The sequence below is a fragment of the Bos grunniens genome, chromosome 11, assembly GCF_055505025.1.
Source record: "Bos grunniens cultivar Pamir isolate PY7600 chromosome 11, Bosgru_T2T1.0, whole genome shotgun sequence".
In the NCBI taxonomy this organism is placed as follows: domain Eukaryota; kingdom Metazoa; phylum Chordata; class Mammalia; order Artiodactyla; family Bovidae; genus Bos; species Bos grunniens.
Window position 1 is genome coordinate 88258772 of NC_141175.1, and position 15822 is coordinate 88274593.

The 15822-nt window shown below is 44.7% G+C and overlaps 1 protein-coding gene across 2 annotated transcripts in view; it reads right to left on the minus strand.

Annotated features, from left to right (window-relative positions):
* Positions 1-15822, minus strand: part of VIT (vitrin) — a 124541-nt gene that overhangs the window by 26258 nt on the left and 82461 nt on the right. For both annotated transcript variants that reach the window (XM_086327460.1, XM_086327459.1), the window contains 3 exons: positions 9843-9887; positions 8290-8352; positions 1863-2010 (listed from right to left, as the gene is read on the minus strand). In XM_086327460.1, coding sequence (XP_086183586.1) covers positions 1863-2010; positions 8290-8352; positions 9843-9887 — 256 coding nt within the window. The remainder of the gene's footprint in view (positions 1-1862; positions 2011-8289; positions 8353-9842; positions 9888-15822) is intronic.

Consider the following 15822-nt stretch of genomic DNA (forward strand, 5'->3'; position numbering starts at 1 on the left):
TGTTTTTCCTACCTTGCTGCATTTATTCTTTAATCCGTGTTCCCATCAGCACACCAAACAGTCTGCCTGTCATTTTTCTTTTCCTTGACATATTTATCGCCTTATTTTCATATTATCCTATAAACTTTGGTATACACAGATTTTAAAGCAGCTATTTTTTAATGCAAGATGACACACCAAGCTTTAAATCCCTCAATAAACTGACCAGGGACATCTGCACTAAAACACTTACATTTCCTCCCCAGAGAAGCCTGCTATTCATTTGCTATCTTTAAAAAGAAAAACAGGAATGAAAACAGGTTGGCGTGTTGAAATACAAGAAAACAATGGCCCAAACCACATATTTTCCTACTTCAAGATAAAAGGTTCCAGAACATCTGACAGTGAGAATTAACATTTGTAGCAAGTGTTTATTTTTATATATTTGACTCGGATTGTATACAAGTGCCACTTAACTCAGCGATTTTTCTTCACTGAAATAGAAGGTGGTGCTATATATGTTAATGGAATTTAATTCTAAAAATACAAATGTTATAGGCCCTTGTGAAAGCAAAGCAGTTTTATGCCTTTGGAGATCTCAAAACTAAATATCCTAGTGTATTTGACATAACAACGTTGGTTAAAGTGCTGCTCTAAATGTTTGAAGGGTCTGGAGACCTCCTGGCTGTTGGCAGGTTTATTTTTAACTTGTCACAAAGCACAAATAAGCTATAACTGCGGCTTCTGAGCAAGAGGTACCAAGGCCTAAGTTAGTTTCCAAGGCCAAGGCTGAGCTACAGATCTGGGGAATGAAGGTTGTGTCTAGATCCTTTGTGGAAAATATGACAGTTATCCTGCCCTTAATGGTTCTTGATCAAAAGGCCACCTATGATTTGAGATTTGAGCTTGTTTGCTCTTTTGATTACTTATTTCTAGTTGATTTCTATAAATCTGCTTTAAAGTGGAATCTATTGCATGTGAAATAAGATTCATTTATTATCCCCAATAAGAGAAAAGTTGAGGGTGGACATCAGTATGAGCCCTCAATTTCTATCCTATGTAGAAGAGTAGACTGAATTGAGGATAGTCAGCTATCCTCAGTCAGCCACTGCACCCCCCACCTCCTGCAGTGCTCCCCATTGCCAGGGAAGCCTTCCCCACACCAGTGCAGAGGCCTCAGGTTATCGGGAGAAAGGAGAAAGTTCAACCCAGAGGACCATGATTTCTGGTCATCTCACCTACAAGTGAGACCTCTGCTACAGACTTTTTGGTCTTCCCAGCTAGTGGTAAAGAACCCTCTTGCCAATGAAGGAGATATAAGAGCCCTGGATTCAATCTCTGGGTTGGGAAGATGCCCTGGAGGAGGGCATGACTACCCACTCCAGTCTCCTTGCCTGGAGAATCCAATGGACTATAGCCTGGCGGGCTATAGTCCATGGGGTCACAGAGAGTTGGACACAACTGAAATGACTTAGTACACACACACCTATAAGGTAGCACAGGAGCCCCTCAAACTAATACTCGAGGAGTCAGGGTTGAAAGGGAAATTGCCTGAGAGAGAAGTGAAGGCCTTAGCTCAAGGCCACACAGCCTGCTATTGGCTAAGCGAAAACTTGAACCCAGCTCTCTTAGTCCCCAAATATTCTCTCTACCAATCAGGAGTGCAAATGCCATTTACTTTCGAGTGTTGATTAACCTGTTCCTCCTTCTGGAGGCCTCAGATTTCTTCATTGGCATCTGGATTGTTTCAGTTTCTCTCATTTATGTCTGTATCAAGGAAGAGAATGAATCTGCTGTGCTCTAGATGTATGGATATTTTTCTTTTCTGGCACAGAATGAAACGAGGGTCATGCCCTGGTTTTCTAGTTCAGAGCCACACTTACCCATACTGAACAACACCCATTAGTGGGCCAGCGGGGCCAATGTCAAGAGTCTGGGCGACGTCGGTCAGAAACTGCTTCTGGATTCGGAATCGACGTTTGCCGATGCTCGAGCTCCCATCAATTAAAAACGACAAGTCAACTTTGCAGCCTGAGAAGCGGAAAAGGACTCTGTTATTCTGCTCCTCTCTCATTGCATTCACCGCCCACTCCCCTCTTCCTCAACCAGAGCTGCCTGAGATTGCAATGAAAAGAAAGTTAAAAAAAAAAAAGTAGCAAGATGCAAGATATACTTATTTATTTATATTCACAGCACATTTTCACTGGGCACCAAGATCACAGATACTTGGGCTGGTACTTATTTCCATGGTTGTTGTAGAATTCTCTGTATTAGCCACAATTACAGACTTCAAAAGCCAGACCTCCAAGTCAAGTCTAAGAAGGCCCTCAGAATGGTGTCCTAGCTCAGACCATGTCAGCTGTTGTGTTCAGTTGCTAAGTTGTATTGATCACTTTGCGACCCCTTTGGAGCCTGCCAGGCTCCTCTGTCCATGGGATTCTCCAGGCAAGAATACTAGGGTGGGTTGTTACTTCCTACCACGAGCGCCACCTGCAAGCCCTAATATATATATTATGTGTGTATGTATATGAAAATGTGTGGGCTCAGACTGTAAAGAATCTGCCTGAAATGCAGGAGACCCAGGTTTGATCCCTGGGTCAGGAAGATTCCTTACAGAAGGGAATGGCTACCCTCTCCAGTATTCCTGCCTGGAGAATTCCATGGACAGAGGAGCCTGGAGGGCTATAGTTCATGGGGTTTCAAAAGAGTCAGACACGACTGAGAGACCGAGCACATAGCACATATAGACATTAATGAAAGCAAGAAATGGACATGAGTTGATACACTTTTAAACAGAACTGTTGAGGAATGCTTAGTAAAGAGTGATACTACAGAACTGGACGTGAAGGGAAAAGGTTCTGAGAAAACGCCTTGTTTTCTTGCTGTGGTGCATGGCAATCAAAACCAGAGGAGAAGTAGGTAATGACAGGGACCTCTCTGGGCCTGGCTGACTTCACTCCGTCTGGAATCAGCGCCCGGGCTCACTGGAGACCTCGTAAGCTTTTAGACCCTGTCTGCCTGGACGTTTGGGGCCTGCCAACTCTTCTCATTCAGCTGGCTACCCCTGTCCTTTGCTGCCTCCAAACTGCCTATGCCCAAGCATGATCCTTGAGATGAAGATTGGAAGAAGCAAATGAAATCAAGAAGTGAAGTTTAAAGATGCCACTAAAGTCAAGAATGTTCCCTTGGTGTCTCTAATTTTCTTGAGGAGATCTCTCGTCTTTTCTACTGTATTGTTTTCCTCTATTTCTTTGCATTGATCACTGAGGAAGGCTTTCTTATCTCTTCTTGCTGTTCTTTGGAACTCTGCATTCAAATGGGTATAGCTTTCCTTTTCTCCTTTGCCTTTCACTTCTCTTCTTTTCTCAGCTATTTGTAAGGCCTCCTCAGAAACCATTTTGCCTTTTTGCATTTCTTTTTCTTGGGGATGGTCTTGATCCCTGCCTCCTGTACAATGTCATGAACCTCCATCCACAGTTCTTCAGGCATTCTGTCTATCAGATCTAATCCCTTCAATTTGTTTGTCACTTCCACTATATAATCGTAAGGGATTTGATTTAGGTCATACCTGAATAGTTTAGTGGTTTTCCCTATTTTCTTTAAGTCTGAATTTGGCAATAAGGAGTTTATGATCTGAGCCACAGTCAGCTCCCAGTCTTGTTTTTGCTGACTGTATAGAGCTTCTCTATCTTTGGCTGCAAAGAATATAATCAACCTGATTTTGGTGTTGACCATCTGGTGATGTCCATGTGTGGAGTCTTCTCTTGTGTTGTTGGAAGAGGGTATTTGCTATGACTGTATGACTTATAACATATGACTTACAGCAGAAGCAGAAGATATTAAGAAGAGGTGGCAACAATACACAGAGGAACTATACAAAAAAGATCCTCATGACCCAGATAACCACAACAGTGTGATCACTCACCTAGAGCCAGATATCCTGGAATAAGAAGTCAAGTGGACCTTGGGAAGCATCACTATGAACAAAGCTAGTGGAGGTGATGGAATTCCAGTTGAGCCATTTCAAATCCTAAACGATGATGCTGTGAAAGTGCTGCACTCATTATGCCAGCAAATTTGGAAAACTCAGCAGTGGCCACAGGACTGGAAAAGGTCAGTTTTCATTCCAATCCCAAAGAAAGGCAATGCCAAAGAATGTTCAAACTATCACACAATTGCACTCATCTCACACGCTAGTAAAGTAATGCTCAAAATTCTCCAAGCAAGGCTTCAACAGTATGTGAACCAAGAACTTCCAGATGTTCAAGCTGGATTTAGAAAAGGCAGAGGAACCAGAAATCAAATTGTCAACATCCGCTGGATCATTGAAAAAGGAAGAGAGTTCCAGAAAAACATCTACTTCTTCTTTACTGACTATGCCAAAGCCTTTGACTGTGTGGATCACAACAAACTATGGAAAATTCTGAAAGAGATGGGAATACCAGACCACCTGAGCTGCCTCCTGAGAAATCTGTATGCAGGTCAAGAAGCAACAATTAGAACTGGACATGGAACAACAGACTGGTTCCAAATCAGGAAAGGAGTATGTAAAAGCTGTATATTGTCACCCTGCTTATTTGACTTATATGCAGATTACATCATGTGAAATGCTGGGCTGGATGAAGCACAAGCTGGAATCAAGATTTCCAGGAGAAATATCAACAACCTCAGATATGCAGATGACACCACCCTAATGGTAGAAAGTGAAGAGGAACTAGAGAGCCTCTTGATGAAAGTGAAAGAGGAGAGTGAAAAAGTTGGCTTAAAGCTCAACATTCAGAAATCTAAGATCATGGCATGTGGTCCCATCACTTCATGGCAAATAGATGGGGAAACCGTGGAAACAGTGAGAGACTTTATTTTCTTGGGCTCCAAAATCACTGCAGATGGTGACTGCAGCCATGAAATTAAAAGTCGCTCCTTGGAAGAAAAGCTATAACCAACCTAGGCAGCATATTAAAAAGCAGAGACATTGCCGACAAAGGCCTATCTAGTCAAAGCTATGGTTTTTCCAGTAGTCAAGTATGGATGTGAGAGTTGGACTATAAAGAAAGCTGAGCACTGAAGAATTGATGCTTTTGAACTGTGGTTTTGGAGAAGACTCTTGAGAGTCCCTTGGACAGCAAGGAGATCCAACCAGTCCATCCTAAAGGAGATGTCCTGAATATTCATTGGAAGGACTGATGCTGAAGCTCTAATACTTTGGCCACCTGAAGTGAAGAACTGACTCATTGGAAAAGACCCTGATGCTGGGAAAGATGGAAGGCAGGAGAGAAGGGGATGACAGAGGATGAGATGGTTGGATGGTATCACTGACTTGATGGACAGTAGTTTGAGTAAGCTCCGGGAGTTGGTGATGGATAGGAAAGCCTGGCGTGCTGCAGTCCATGGGGTCGCAATGAATCAGACACGACTTAGCGACTGAACTGAACTGACTGAAAGTCAAGAATCAAGCAAAAGAACAGCAGAACTACTCTATGGCTTGGCATGTTTCCCAAACAGGGCTATTCCCACTCTTTCCTAGGTCCAGGCTTGTGATGTGAATTGCCGCCAGCAGGTGGCAGTGGTGCTCTTTAGGGCTTGCGGCGCACCAGCACCAACAGTTTGCTGGAAATGTGAATGCCCAGGCTCCACCTGGACATATAGAATCAGATTCCAGTTTAGCAAGATCCCCAGATGATTGATGTGCACATTAAAGTTTGAGAAGCACGCCTGAAGAGAACTTTTTCTTTCAGATGTCAGCAGCGTAGTTCAATATGCCTTTTTACATGAAATTCCTTTATTTTTTTATTTAGAGAAAAGAATAACTTAATTAGAGTAAGGGCCAAACAAGAGTACATGGATTTTGTAGCATCTATTTTGGTTCTTCCTAGACCATTTTTTTTCTCCTTATTTCTTACATCTTGAGCTATGTTCAGGATTGAGACATTGATTTCATAGGTTTTAAGAAGCAAAGTGTTTATTTACTTCATTCTCTTCACTCAGCCTAATGGCTGAAACTGGGGTTAACTTTGCTCCTCTTTTCCAAGAAATGTTTAAAATTCATTTTTATTGGAGTACAGTTGCTTTACAATGTTGTGTTAGTTTCTGCTGTACAGCAAAGTGAATCAGCAATATATTTGCATATATCCCCTCTTTTTTTTGGATTTCCTTCCCATTTAGGTCACCACAAAGCAGTGAATTCCCTGCTCTATACAGCAGATTCTCATTAGTTATCAATTTAATACATAGTATCAATAATCTCTATATGTCAATTCCAAACTCCCAATTCATCCCACCCCAGCTTTCCTCCTTGATATCCCCATGTTTTTTCTCTATGTCGGTGTCTCTATCTCTGCTTTGCAAATAAGATGATCTATACCACTTTTCTAGATTCCGTATATATGCATTAATATACAATATTTGTTTTTCTGACTTCATTCTGAGTGAGTCTCTGTGTCATCCATGTCTCTGCAAATGGCAGCGTTTCATTCCTTTTTATGGCTGAGTAATATTCCATTGCATGTATGTACTAGATCTTCTTTATCCATTCCTTTGCTGATGGAGATTTAGGTTGCTTCCGTGTCCTGGCTATTGTAAATAGCACTGCAATGGACACTGAGGTGTGTGTATCTCTTTCAATTCTGGTTTTCTCTGGATATATGCCCAGGAGTAGGATTGCTTGGTCACATGGTAGCCCTATGTTCAGATTTTTAAGGCGTCTCCATACTGTTTTCCACAGTGGCTGTGTCAATTTACATTCCCACCAATGCAGGAGGGTTCCCTTTTGTCTCCACCCTCTCCAGCATTTATTGCTTGTAGATTTTTCGATGATGGCCATTCTGATGAGTGTCAGATGATACCTCGTTGTAGTTTTGATTTGCACCCAAGAATGTTTGAATGACAGTGGCTCACCCTCAGGGCATGTGCTCACTGAGACCCTAGTGGCTTTCTCACGTAAAGATGAAGGCATGCTGATGTGAAGATGACAGTGTCAGTACAAAGGGACAGAACTGGGTCATGAAGTGTTCAGCGTGAGCAATGCATTATGCTCACCGAGGATGGAAGAGGAGGAAGGAAAGGTAAGACAGAGTATCTGCAGGAATCAATCTACCAATTTTCTTAATTGCTTTGGTATTCTTCAACATGGTACAGTTTTATAGATGAATGCTTTGTGTTGACCAATATATTAGGCCAGTGTCTTTTAACCCTGGATAAATATCTGAGTTCCTTATGCAGCTTCGACAAATAAAGATGCCTGGGAATCACTCTAGGCGGTGCTTCTCAAGGGTTGATGTGCAAAGAAATTGCTTGATTCAGTAAGTCTCGGGTGGACCCTGAGAGTTTGCATCTCTAACAAGCTCCCAGGTGATACCTGATGCTGCTGGTTCTCAAACCACACTTAGAGTGGCAAAATCAAGGGAGACTCAGTAGGTATGAGGCAAGAAGTGGCATCTTTCATTTTTTAAGATGTCTGCAGGTGATTCTCACATATAGGTGAGTTGAGACTCGCAGCCCATTGGTGGCTGACTTGTCAGGGCTTTCTGGGGGAATTTGCAGATGCTTGCAACACACAGCTCCCTCCTGGTTTCCCTCTTTTTCTCTGCTCTCTTTCTTGTATCCTTGGGTGGCTTCTCTTCCACCCAGTTAGTATCAGAGATCTTCAGGTTTAAGTCCCCTGTTTCTTCTTACTGTAACCTGTCTCCCTGGGTCACACTTTCGGTTCTCAAAACCTTGGTTTTGCCCTCATCATCTTCCAACTCTAAATTTCCAGCTGGACTATTGTTTCTGAATGTCAGGGTAGCCAACTCTCTGCTAGACTGAATGTCTTACAGAAGATGATAGATATAAACGCTTTCCTGCCCCAACCTGTTCCAACTCCAGTGGTCCTCATGGCAGCTCCAGTTGTTCAAATCATCTTTAATTGCTCCCTGTCTTCACTCCACCCCTCTAGCTTCTTTCTTTCTCTCTTGGATTTGCCCGTTTCTCTCCATTTACGCTTCCCACCCCGAGCTCTGTGTACCATCATCTCTGCAGACCTCCATCGTCACTGGCAAGCCAGTCTCCTTTCATTCACTCTTGTCTCCCCGTTCCACCCCACCCTGTTGCCATAGTGACATTTTAAACATCTGATCCTCTCCCCCTCTTGCACACAGATAGTTTAAATCCTTCAGAAGCTTCCCTTTTCCTTTAGAACAAAGTGACAGAAGAGAGATAAATAGATCCAGGGTAGGAGAGAGGCGGGTGTGGGTGGGAGTGAGTGGGCAGAGGGGAGAGAGAGCAGATCAGATGTCAAAGCCACTAGGGGTTTCTAGTTGTCAATTAACTTACTTGGATCTCCCTGGGATGCTGGCTCCAAAGACTGTGTGCTTAATTCTTCTTTTGGAACAAATCCTGGAAAGAGCAGTAAAACTTTTGGTGACTTACAAGAACAGGAAGCATCTGGCCTCACCCCAGGGATGGGGACAAAATGGATATTCACACTCAGCTCCAGGGGCTGGGCTTACTGCTAACTGTGCTCTTCTCCATACCTCCCCCATCTGAGGAGATAAGAATGAATATTCGCGGACAGCGCAATAGAGACACAGCACTCCTCTGGGTGCTCACGGGCATTTGAAGTCAGGTGTGTTCAGATCTGTCTTCTACAGCCCCTTAGCTTAATCTGTCTGAGCCTTAGCCTTCTTATCTGAAAGCATTAAGCACTTTGCCAGTGTAAATTATCCCTCCATACAATTCTGAAAATCTTGAGGTCAGGGATGAGTCTCTCCCATCACATAAACCTTCCCCGTGGTCCTCAGTCAATATTCAGTGACTGAGTTGATGAACAAAGATCAGTGAGACCGAGGACGGGGTTGGGTGTAGACCAGGGGAGAAGAGATGAGATACTAGCAGCTCAAACAAACAAGAGGGTCTACACTGCAGCCTGTCCCCTCCTGCACTCTGAGACCAGACACAGAAACAAAAGGATTAGTGCTTTGAGAGGGCGTGTGTGTATGTGAACTGAATTTCAGCTTCAGGGTTTTCTTTAGAGCTGTTTACCTGGGAGCCACATTCACAAATATTTCATATAAGGAAATAAAGACAATAGTCTTTTAAGGCTTAGAAAGGCCAATGAGTTTCTCGGCAAAGTGTAATTGCAGCACCGGAAGTGAGTCTCCTGATTCTGGGATGCTGGGGAACGCCCACCAAGAGTCCCCCACCTCCATGGAGGAAGGTGCTCGGGACTCCACTCTTGGGTGGGGTGAGATTTCTCCTGGCTTTGTTAGTTTTTCCAATTTGCAAAGCACATGATTTCATCTTCCCATTAAAGGTCAGCTTGCTCATCCCACTTCCTCAAATCATTAAAAAAATTCACTAATGGCATTTCTCAGCCAGGAGTCCTGGGAGGGGAAGAAATACACATCCAGAGGCCCGAGTCCTCTCCTCCATATTCCCCCGCCCCCAAACCAGCAAAATCTGCCCTTGCACCAAGAGTCTGAAAACTGTGTTTGCTGTTGGAGTTTTAAACACTTAATGTAGTAAATAGGGAACAACATTCATTCATGTGAAGAAAAAACCTGAATCCCATTTGCAAAGAAGGAAGATGAAATAGAAGGAAATTAAGGTGTGCGCCCAGATGGAGTGAGGGTCTAACCCATTTTCGGGGCTGGGAACTCACTGCCTTCTGTCTTCACATTTCCTTCCCTCTCTGTGAATCCAGTCTTGTCCCTGACCCAGTCCTCCCTGTGGGGGTTTCAGTGGGCCCTTTGCCTGGCCACCAGACACCTAACGTTGGAGGTGGCACTGGAGGAGTCTTCTGTAGCAGAGCTTGACTTCTGTGCCATTTGCTGTAATCCTAAGAATCTTGATCTAGTTATCGCCAGAAGGATGGGCTGTATAATTACCTGCATCGAGAAGGACTGATTCAGGTTTCCACAAGGCAGGTTCCCCTGATTTTCAGGATTAAAGAAAAAAACAAACTCATTAGTTAGATGAAACCAGCAGAAGCCCTCAAGTGAACTGCCAGAATGATAACATTTTCTAATTATGGCAGAAAGCTTAGTAAAGAAACCCAAGACCAGACTTTGGGATGAAGCAACCTGAAATCTGTGTGATTTTCTTATTTAAAGTTCTTAAAGTCAGGGACAAAAACGTCTTTACTCTTTTGTTCCTTTCACTATGCACCAATAACCATGGAATAATAGCAGTCCTGAAATTCAAGGGGAACTAAAAGCTCATGCAATTCGAAGAAACCACCGTTGTTGTTCAGTCGCTCAGTCATGTCCGACTCTTTGTGACCCCATGGGCTGCAGCACACCAGGCTTCCCTGTCCTTCATCTTCTCCTGGAGCTTGCTCAAACTCATGTCCATTGAGTCAATGAAGCCATCCAACCATCTCATCCTTTGTCGTCCCCTTCTCCTCCTGCCATTGATCTTTTCCAGCCTCAGGGTCTTTTTCCAATAGGTCGACTCTTCGCATCAGGTGACCAAAGTATTGGAGCTGCAGCATCAGCCCCTCCAATGAATATTCAGGACTGATTTCCTTTAGGATGGACTGGTTTGATCTCCTTGCAGTCCAAGGGACTTGCAAGAGTCTTCTCCAACACCACAGTTCAAACGCATCAATTCTTTGGCTCTCAGCCTTCTTTATGGTCCAACTCTCACTGGAAAAACCATAGCTTTGACTAGATGGACTTTTGTTGGCAAAGTTAATCTCTGCTTCTTAATATGCTGTCTAGGTTTGTTATAGCTTTTTGGCCAAGGAGCAAGCATCTTTTAATTTCATGGCTGCAGTAAGCATCTGCAATGATTTTGGAGCCCAAGAAAATAAACTCTCTCACTGTTTCCATTGTTTCCCATGAAGTGATGGGACTGGATGCCATAATCTTTGTTTTTTGAGTATTGAGTTTTAAGCCAGCTTTTTCACTCTCTTCTTCACCTTCATTAACAGGCTCTTTATTTACTCTTTGCTTTCTGCCATAAGGGTGGTGTCATCTGCATATCTGAGATTATTGATATTTCTCCCGGCAGTCTTGATTCCAGCTTGTGCTTCATCCAGCCCGGCATTTCTCATGATGTACTCTGCATAGAAGTTAAATAAGCAGGGTGACAATATACAGCTTTGATGTACTCCTTCGCCAATTTTGAACCAGTCCAGTGTTCCAATGCAACCCACTAACCTGCTTCAATAACATCTCTACCAAGTGAGTGGCTGGCAGGTGCTTGAATACCTCCAGAGACAGGGAACTCATTACTTTAGCAGCAACAAAAATAGAGCATATCTTCTTGGACTATTGAGACTTTGAGAAAACTTTTCTTTATGCCAATCTGAAACCTTTATCCACCATCCATCCATCTGTTCTTCATCACACTTAATCACATGTGTGCATTCAGTCATGTCCAATTCTTTGTGACCCTATGGACTATAGACTGCCAGGATCCTCTTTCCATGGAATTTTCCAGGCAAGAATACTGAAGTGGGTTGCCATTTCCTCCTGCAGGGGATCTTCCTGACCCAGGGATCGAACTCGCATCTCCCGCATTGCAGGCCGTTTCTTTACTGCTGAGCCATCAGGGAAGCCCCATCACACTTAATATGCACCCCAAATATGCCCATTATCATTCCAGGTACATTTGCCTCATCCATCTATTTGTGTTTCTTTCCTTGGAACCACACAGAACAAATCTGACCCCTTCAGGGGGTAGGCAGTCCCCTCATTTCCTGAGGCCCTGCTTCTCCCCACGTGCCTGAAGCAGAATGGATCAAAGCAGCAAATGCCCTTCACCGCACACCTGTGCTGATGCAGTGGCAAGGATGTCAGGAAGTGAATATTCTTATCCGATAGTCCCTGATCTTTTTGGGGGAGTATGTCTGGAAGGGACTTAAGGGGCAGCAAAACATGTTAGGAAGCCCTCTAAGGACACCCACATGGCTATTTTTCTCCTCCTTCCCACCCCCTCCTCCCACCTTCAGCTCACAAGGCGGAGAGCGTAACCAACTGTTTCATTTCTTAAAGACCATCAGCGTTCCAGCACACTTCAATTAGCACACTCAGATGAAGTGATATTCTCCTTTACATGATTCAGTGATGCCAGGCTATTGTGAAAGGCAAGTCTGTGCTCTTGTAGATTCTGGGTTCATGGTGAAAAGTGAGTTTAATTTGACTCAGCCATTAACCAGGTGTAGGACCTTGAGCAAGTCACATACCCTCCATGAACTGCAATTTCTTTTTGAGGAATATTAGCAGTTTGGGTGGGCTGATCTCCAAGTTCAAAATATTTATGATCTATATGTTTAAGTATTCAGCTTCTTTAGCCTCATTATTCTATCGCCACCTACTGGCAAAACTATGCACTTTGCCCTTTTCCTTTAAAAGAAAAAGAAAAAAAGTGTGGGTGACACCTCAGTTTTTGGCTCAGGCTTTCAGCACCCTTGGGTGTGAGGAAATTAGAATGCTGGGTGCTCTGTTACTTTAGTAGGAGATGAACAGTTTTCTGACATGAAGTAATGAAGCGATGGGACCGGATGCTATGATCTTCGTTTTTTGAATGTTGAGTTTTAAGTCAGCTTTTTCACTCTCCTCTTTCCCCCGGCATGAAGGATTTCCAAGTCTCTTACTCTGTCCCGGAGGCCTGTCCTCTATCTGTGTCACTTTAATTTGTTTGGGAAAAGTTTGAACCAAATCACTTTCACCCAAAAGCTGAAGGCTGAAAAAATATTTGGACAGCTCAGACTTGGTGCTTTGAGCTTGGTGGTGATGAGAAGGAGATTTGTGAGAACGTTTGGGTTCTGGTGTCGAGGTCAAGGGCATGGTGTGGGGGCAAACAGAAGACTATCCCGAGTCTACCAAAGAGCTGGGGGCCTGAGGGGCTTGCCTACCTTCTCTGACTTTCAGTTTTCTCCTGTGTAAAACTGGGGGCACAGGACTTGTTCTGCCCTGCCTCACGTGAAGACTGTTATTGTTTAGTCGCTAGGTCGTGTCCACCTGTTTGCGACCCCATGGACTGAGGCCTGCCAGGCTCCTCTGTTCATGAGATTTCCCAGGCAAGAATACTGGAGTGGGTTACCATTTCCTCCTCCAGGGGATCTTCTTAACCCAGGGATCGAACCCGTGTCTTTTGCTTGACAGTTGGATTCTCTGCCACTGGCCCACCTGGGAAGCCCTCATATGAAGATAAATGTCTATAAAATCACTCCAAAAAGGGTAAAAGGCACTTGTAAAGAAACAGCTAATAATTTTTGTGACAGTCCTGGCTCCGTCATCGTATAGATACAGTCAGCGTCTATGGGAGGTATTGGTCTTGAACACGCACTGACCAAGCCCCATGTGAGCATCAGAATAACCCTGCGGGTCAGGGACAGCCGTGATCCCACTTTACAGGTGAGAAAGCTGACACGGGGAGTGGCAGAGCAGAGTGCTAGACCCAGGCGGTGGGCTCTCCCTGTGATAGTCACTGCCTGTTTATGACGGGAGGCATCATTGTTGCTTCCGATTCTCAGGGTTCTGGGGGTGAGGGATGCACCACAGAGAAGCCAGGCCTGGAATGTCACATGAAGAACGAGGGCCCAGAACATTCCTGGTTTAAAATCCATGGCGGCCTTTGCACTGGTTACGGCTCCTACTGTTCCCTGAATGTCTGGAGTTTACCAGCCTGGGATCCAATGGGAGTCATGACAATGGCCCTTAGGGCTCTCAAGTTTTATGGGACAGACCCACAGGTGGCCCCTCAGTCCCGGCTTCTCCCCAGGGACTTCCACTGCAGTCTTTAGCAGGAGGCCGTCAGTCTGAGGGGCAGCAGCCCCTGGAGCCAGGGGACTCTGCACACCTCCCTTCCAGGGCCTGGCCTCGTGCCAGCAACTCCACATTTGAGGGTGATTGGAGAAGGCTGGGGACAGTCAGAGGTCCTGGGCGTGGGCATCAGGCCAGCAAAACATCCGCAGTCCTGTGTTTACAGATGGGTTCCCCTCCAAAGCTCTGCGTGGGACATTTGTCTGGGAGCTGGCAACCTCTTCTCATGCGAACGACATCAACTCTGCGGTTAGGTTTCCAGGCCAGTGAAGCTTATCTGATCAAACAGAGCTCAGGGTACCGTGAAGCTACCTTGGATGGTTCCAAGGAAAAGTCCCTGAGTTCTAGCCTCAATCTTGCTGAGTGTACACCCCTCCCTCCCCTGGGGGCACAGCAGGAGCAGCCAGAGAGGGTCCTGGTCAGGGGGAAAGGGTATGCCTGTGGGGGCGGGGGGAGGAGGTGGCCTCACTGATGAGCCTGGCGGTGGGGAGTATGGGACCTGGCAAGACAGAAGTTCCAGCCCCAGAATATTAGAATCTGAAAACATCTGAGTCGTCTTTTAGTTCTAACACATAGCACAATGTCTCAGTACATTTTTTTTTTTTTTAATTAACAGTTCCCCTGCCATGGAGGTGGTGGCTTAAACTGGGGACATGTCAAGTTACATCTGTGAGCAGAAGGCATGGTGCGAGGAGGAAGCAGGACTCACTCACGGTCCTAAGTTCGGGGTCCTGTGCAGGAGAGGATGAAATATTAAGGCCGATGGCCATACTATTAGGTCTGTACATAGCTGCCTGTGTCTGTTAATGCATTTCCCTCAACACGGATGGGGTATTTTGTGGGGCTCAGGAGATTCCATCCCGTGTGATATAATTTTATCAGTGACTGGGGAGGAGACGGGTGGCGTATTGATCAATTTGGTGGATGACAGAGAAGGAAGGCCAGTTGATGATGATGGAAGGCTAGTTAATACATTCAGTGACAGAATTGAGATTCAGGAAGACTGCAGCACACTAAACTAAGGGAGGGTTTAACAGAGTGAAGTGTGATATTCTAAGAGGGGGCAAAAACTCAGCTGCACCAGGACAGCATTGGGGTGACCTGCTTCTCTAGAAATACGTGAGAAAAAGCCCTGGGAACCTGAGCAATTGCCAGTTCAGTAGGAGATGAGCTGATGAGGAGACAAAGCCTCCCCCACATGGAACTTGGGATGTTTTCAAGGAACCAGAGTATTTAGAGCGAGAGAGGCAGTTCCCTGGCACAGCCCTCGAGGCAGCGTGTCCTGCTCTGAGTCACCACCAACAGACTGAGGTTTAGCTGGAGGGAGTGCTGCCGAGTCACGTAAGGACCTGTTGGAGGTTTGAGAGAAATTTGTCCCAGAAAAGACGAGATGCAAAGGAGGACATGAAGGCTACTTTCATATACTTGAAAGACTCTCAAATTTATTCTCTTAACAAATACCGAAGATCCCCAAAGATGTGATGGTTACATCTATTATTGCTTTTGCTCATATTAGAAATTAAAACTGTGTATCCTCTCATTTAAAACAGACTATCCATTTATTTCACTATTCATTCACTTAAAAATAACAACAGACCTATTTATTCTATTTTAACATTTTATAATGGAAATAACTGCTTCCTAAAACAAAAGAATTCAATGGGAAGAGTGGCAGATCTCTCCAGTGTCTGATATAGTAGAAGACAGCTCAAATCTGATGTCAGTTCCTTCAGTCCATCTGTGGTGATATGTCATTTTTGTTGAAGAGTTTGAAGAAAATCTGGCCTCAGTTATAGAGGGAGCGACGAGAGGGCCTCACAGAGGCCCTGAAAGCAAAGTTCTTGGACCACAAAATAAGAAGTAGTAGTTTAGACACGTTAGGAGCAACCAGGCTTAAGTTCTAGACAGTACATCCAACAGTGGGCCTGGGAAGCTCTGGGCCCCTCACATACAGTTATCCTGCACAGGCAAAGGCTTCCCTGGTGGCTCAGTGCTAAAGAATTTGCCTGCCAGTATGGGAGACGTGGGTTTGATTCTTGGATTGGGAAGATCCCCTGGAGAAGGAAATGGGAACTTACTCCAATATTCTTGCCTG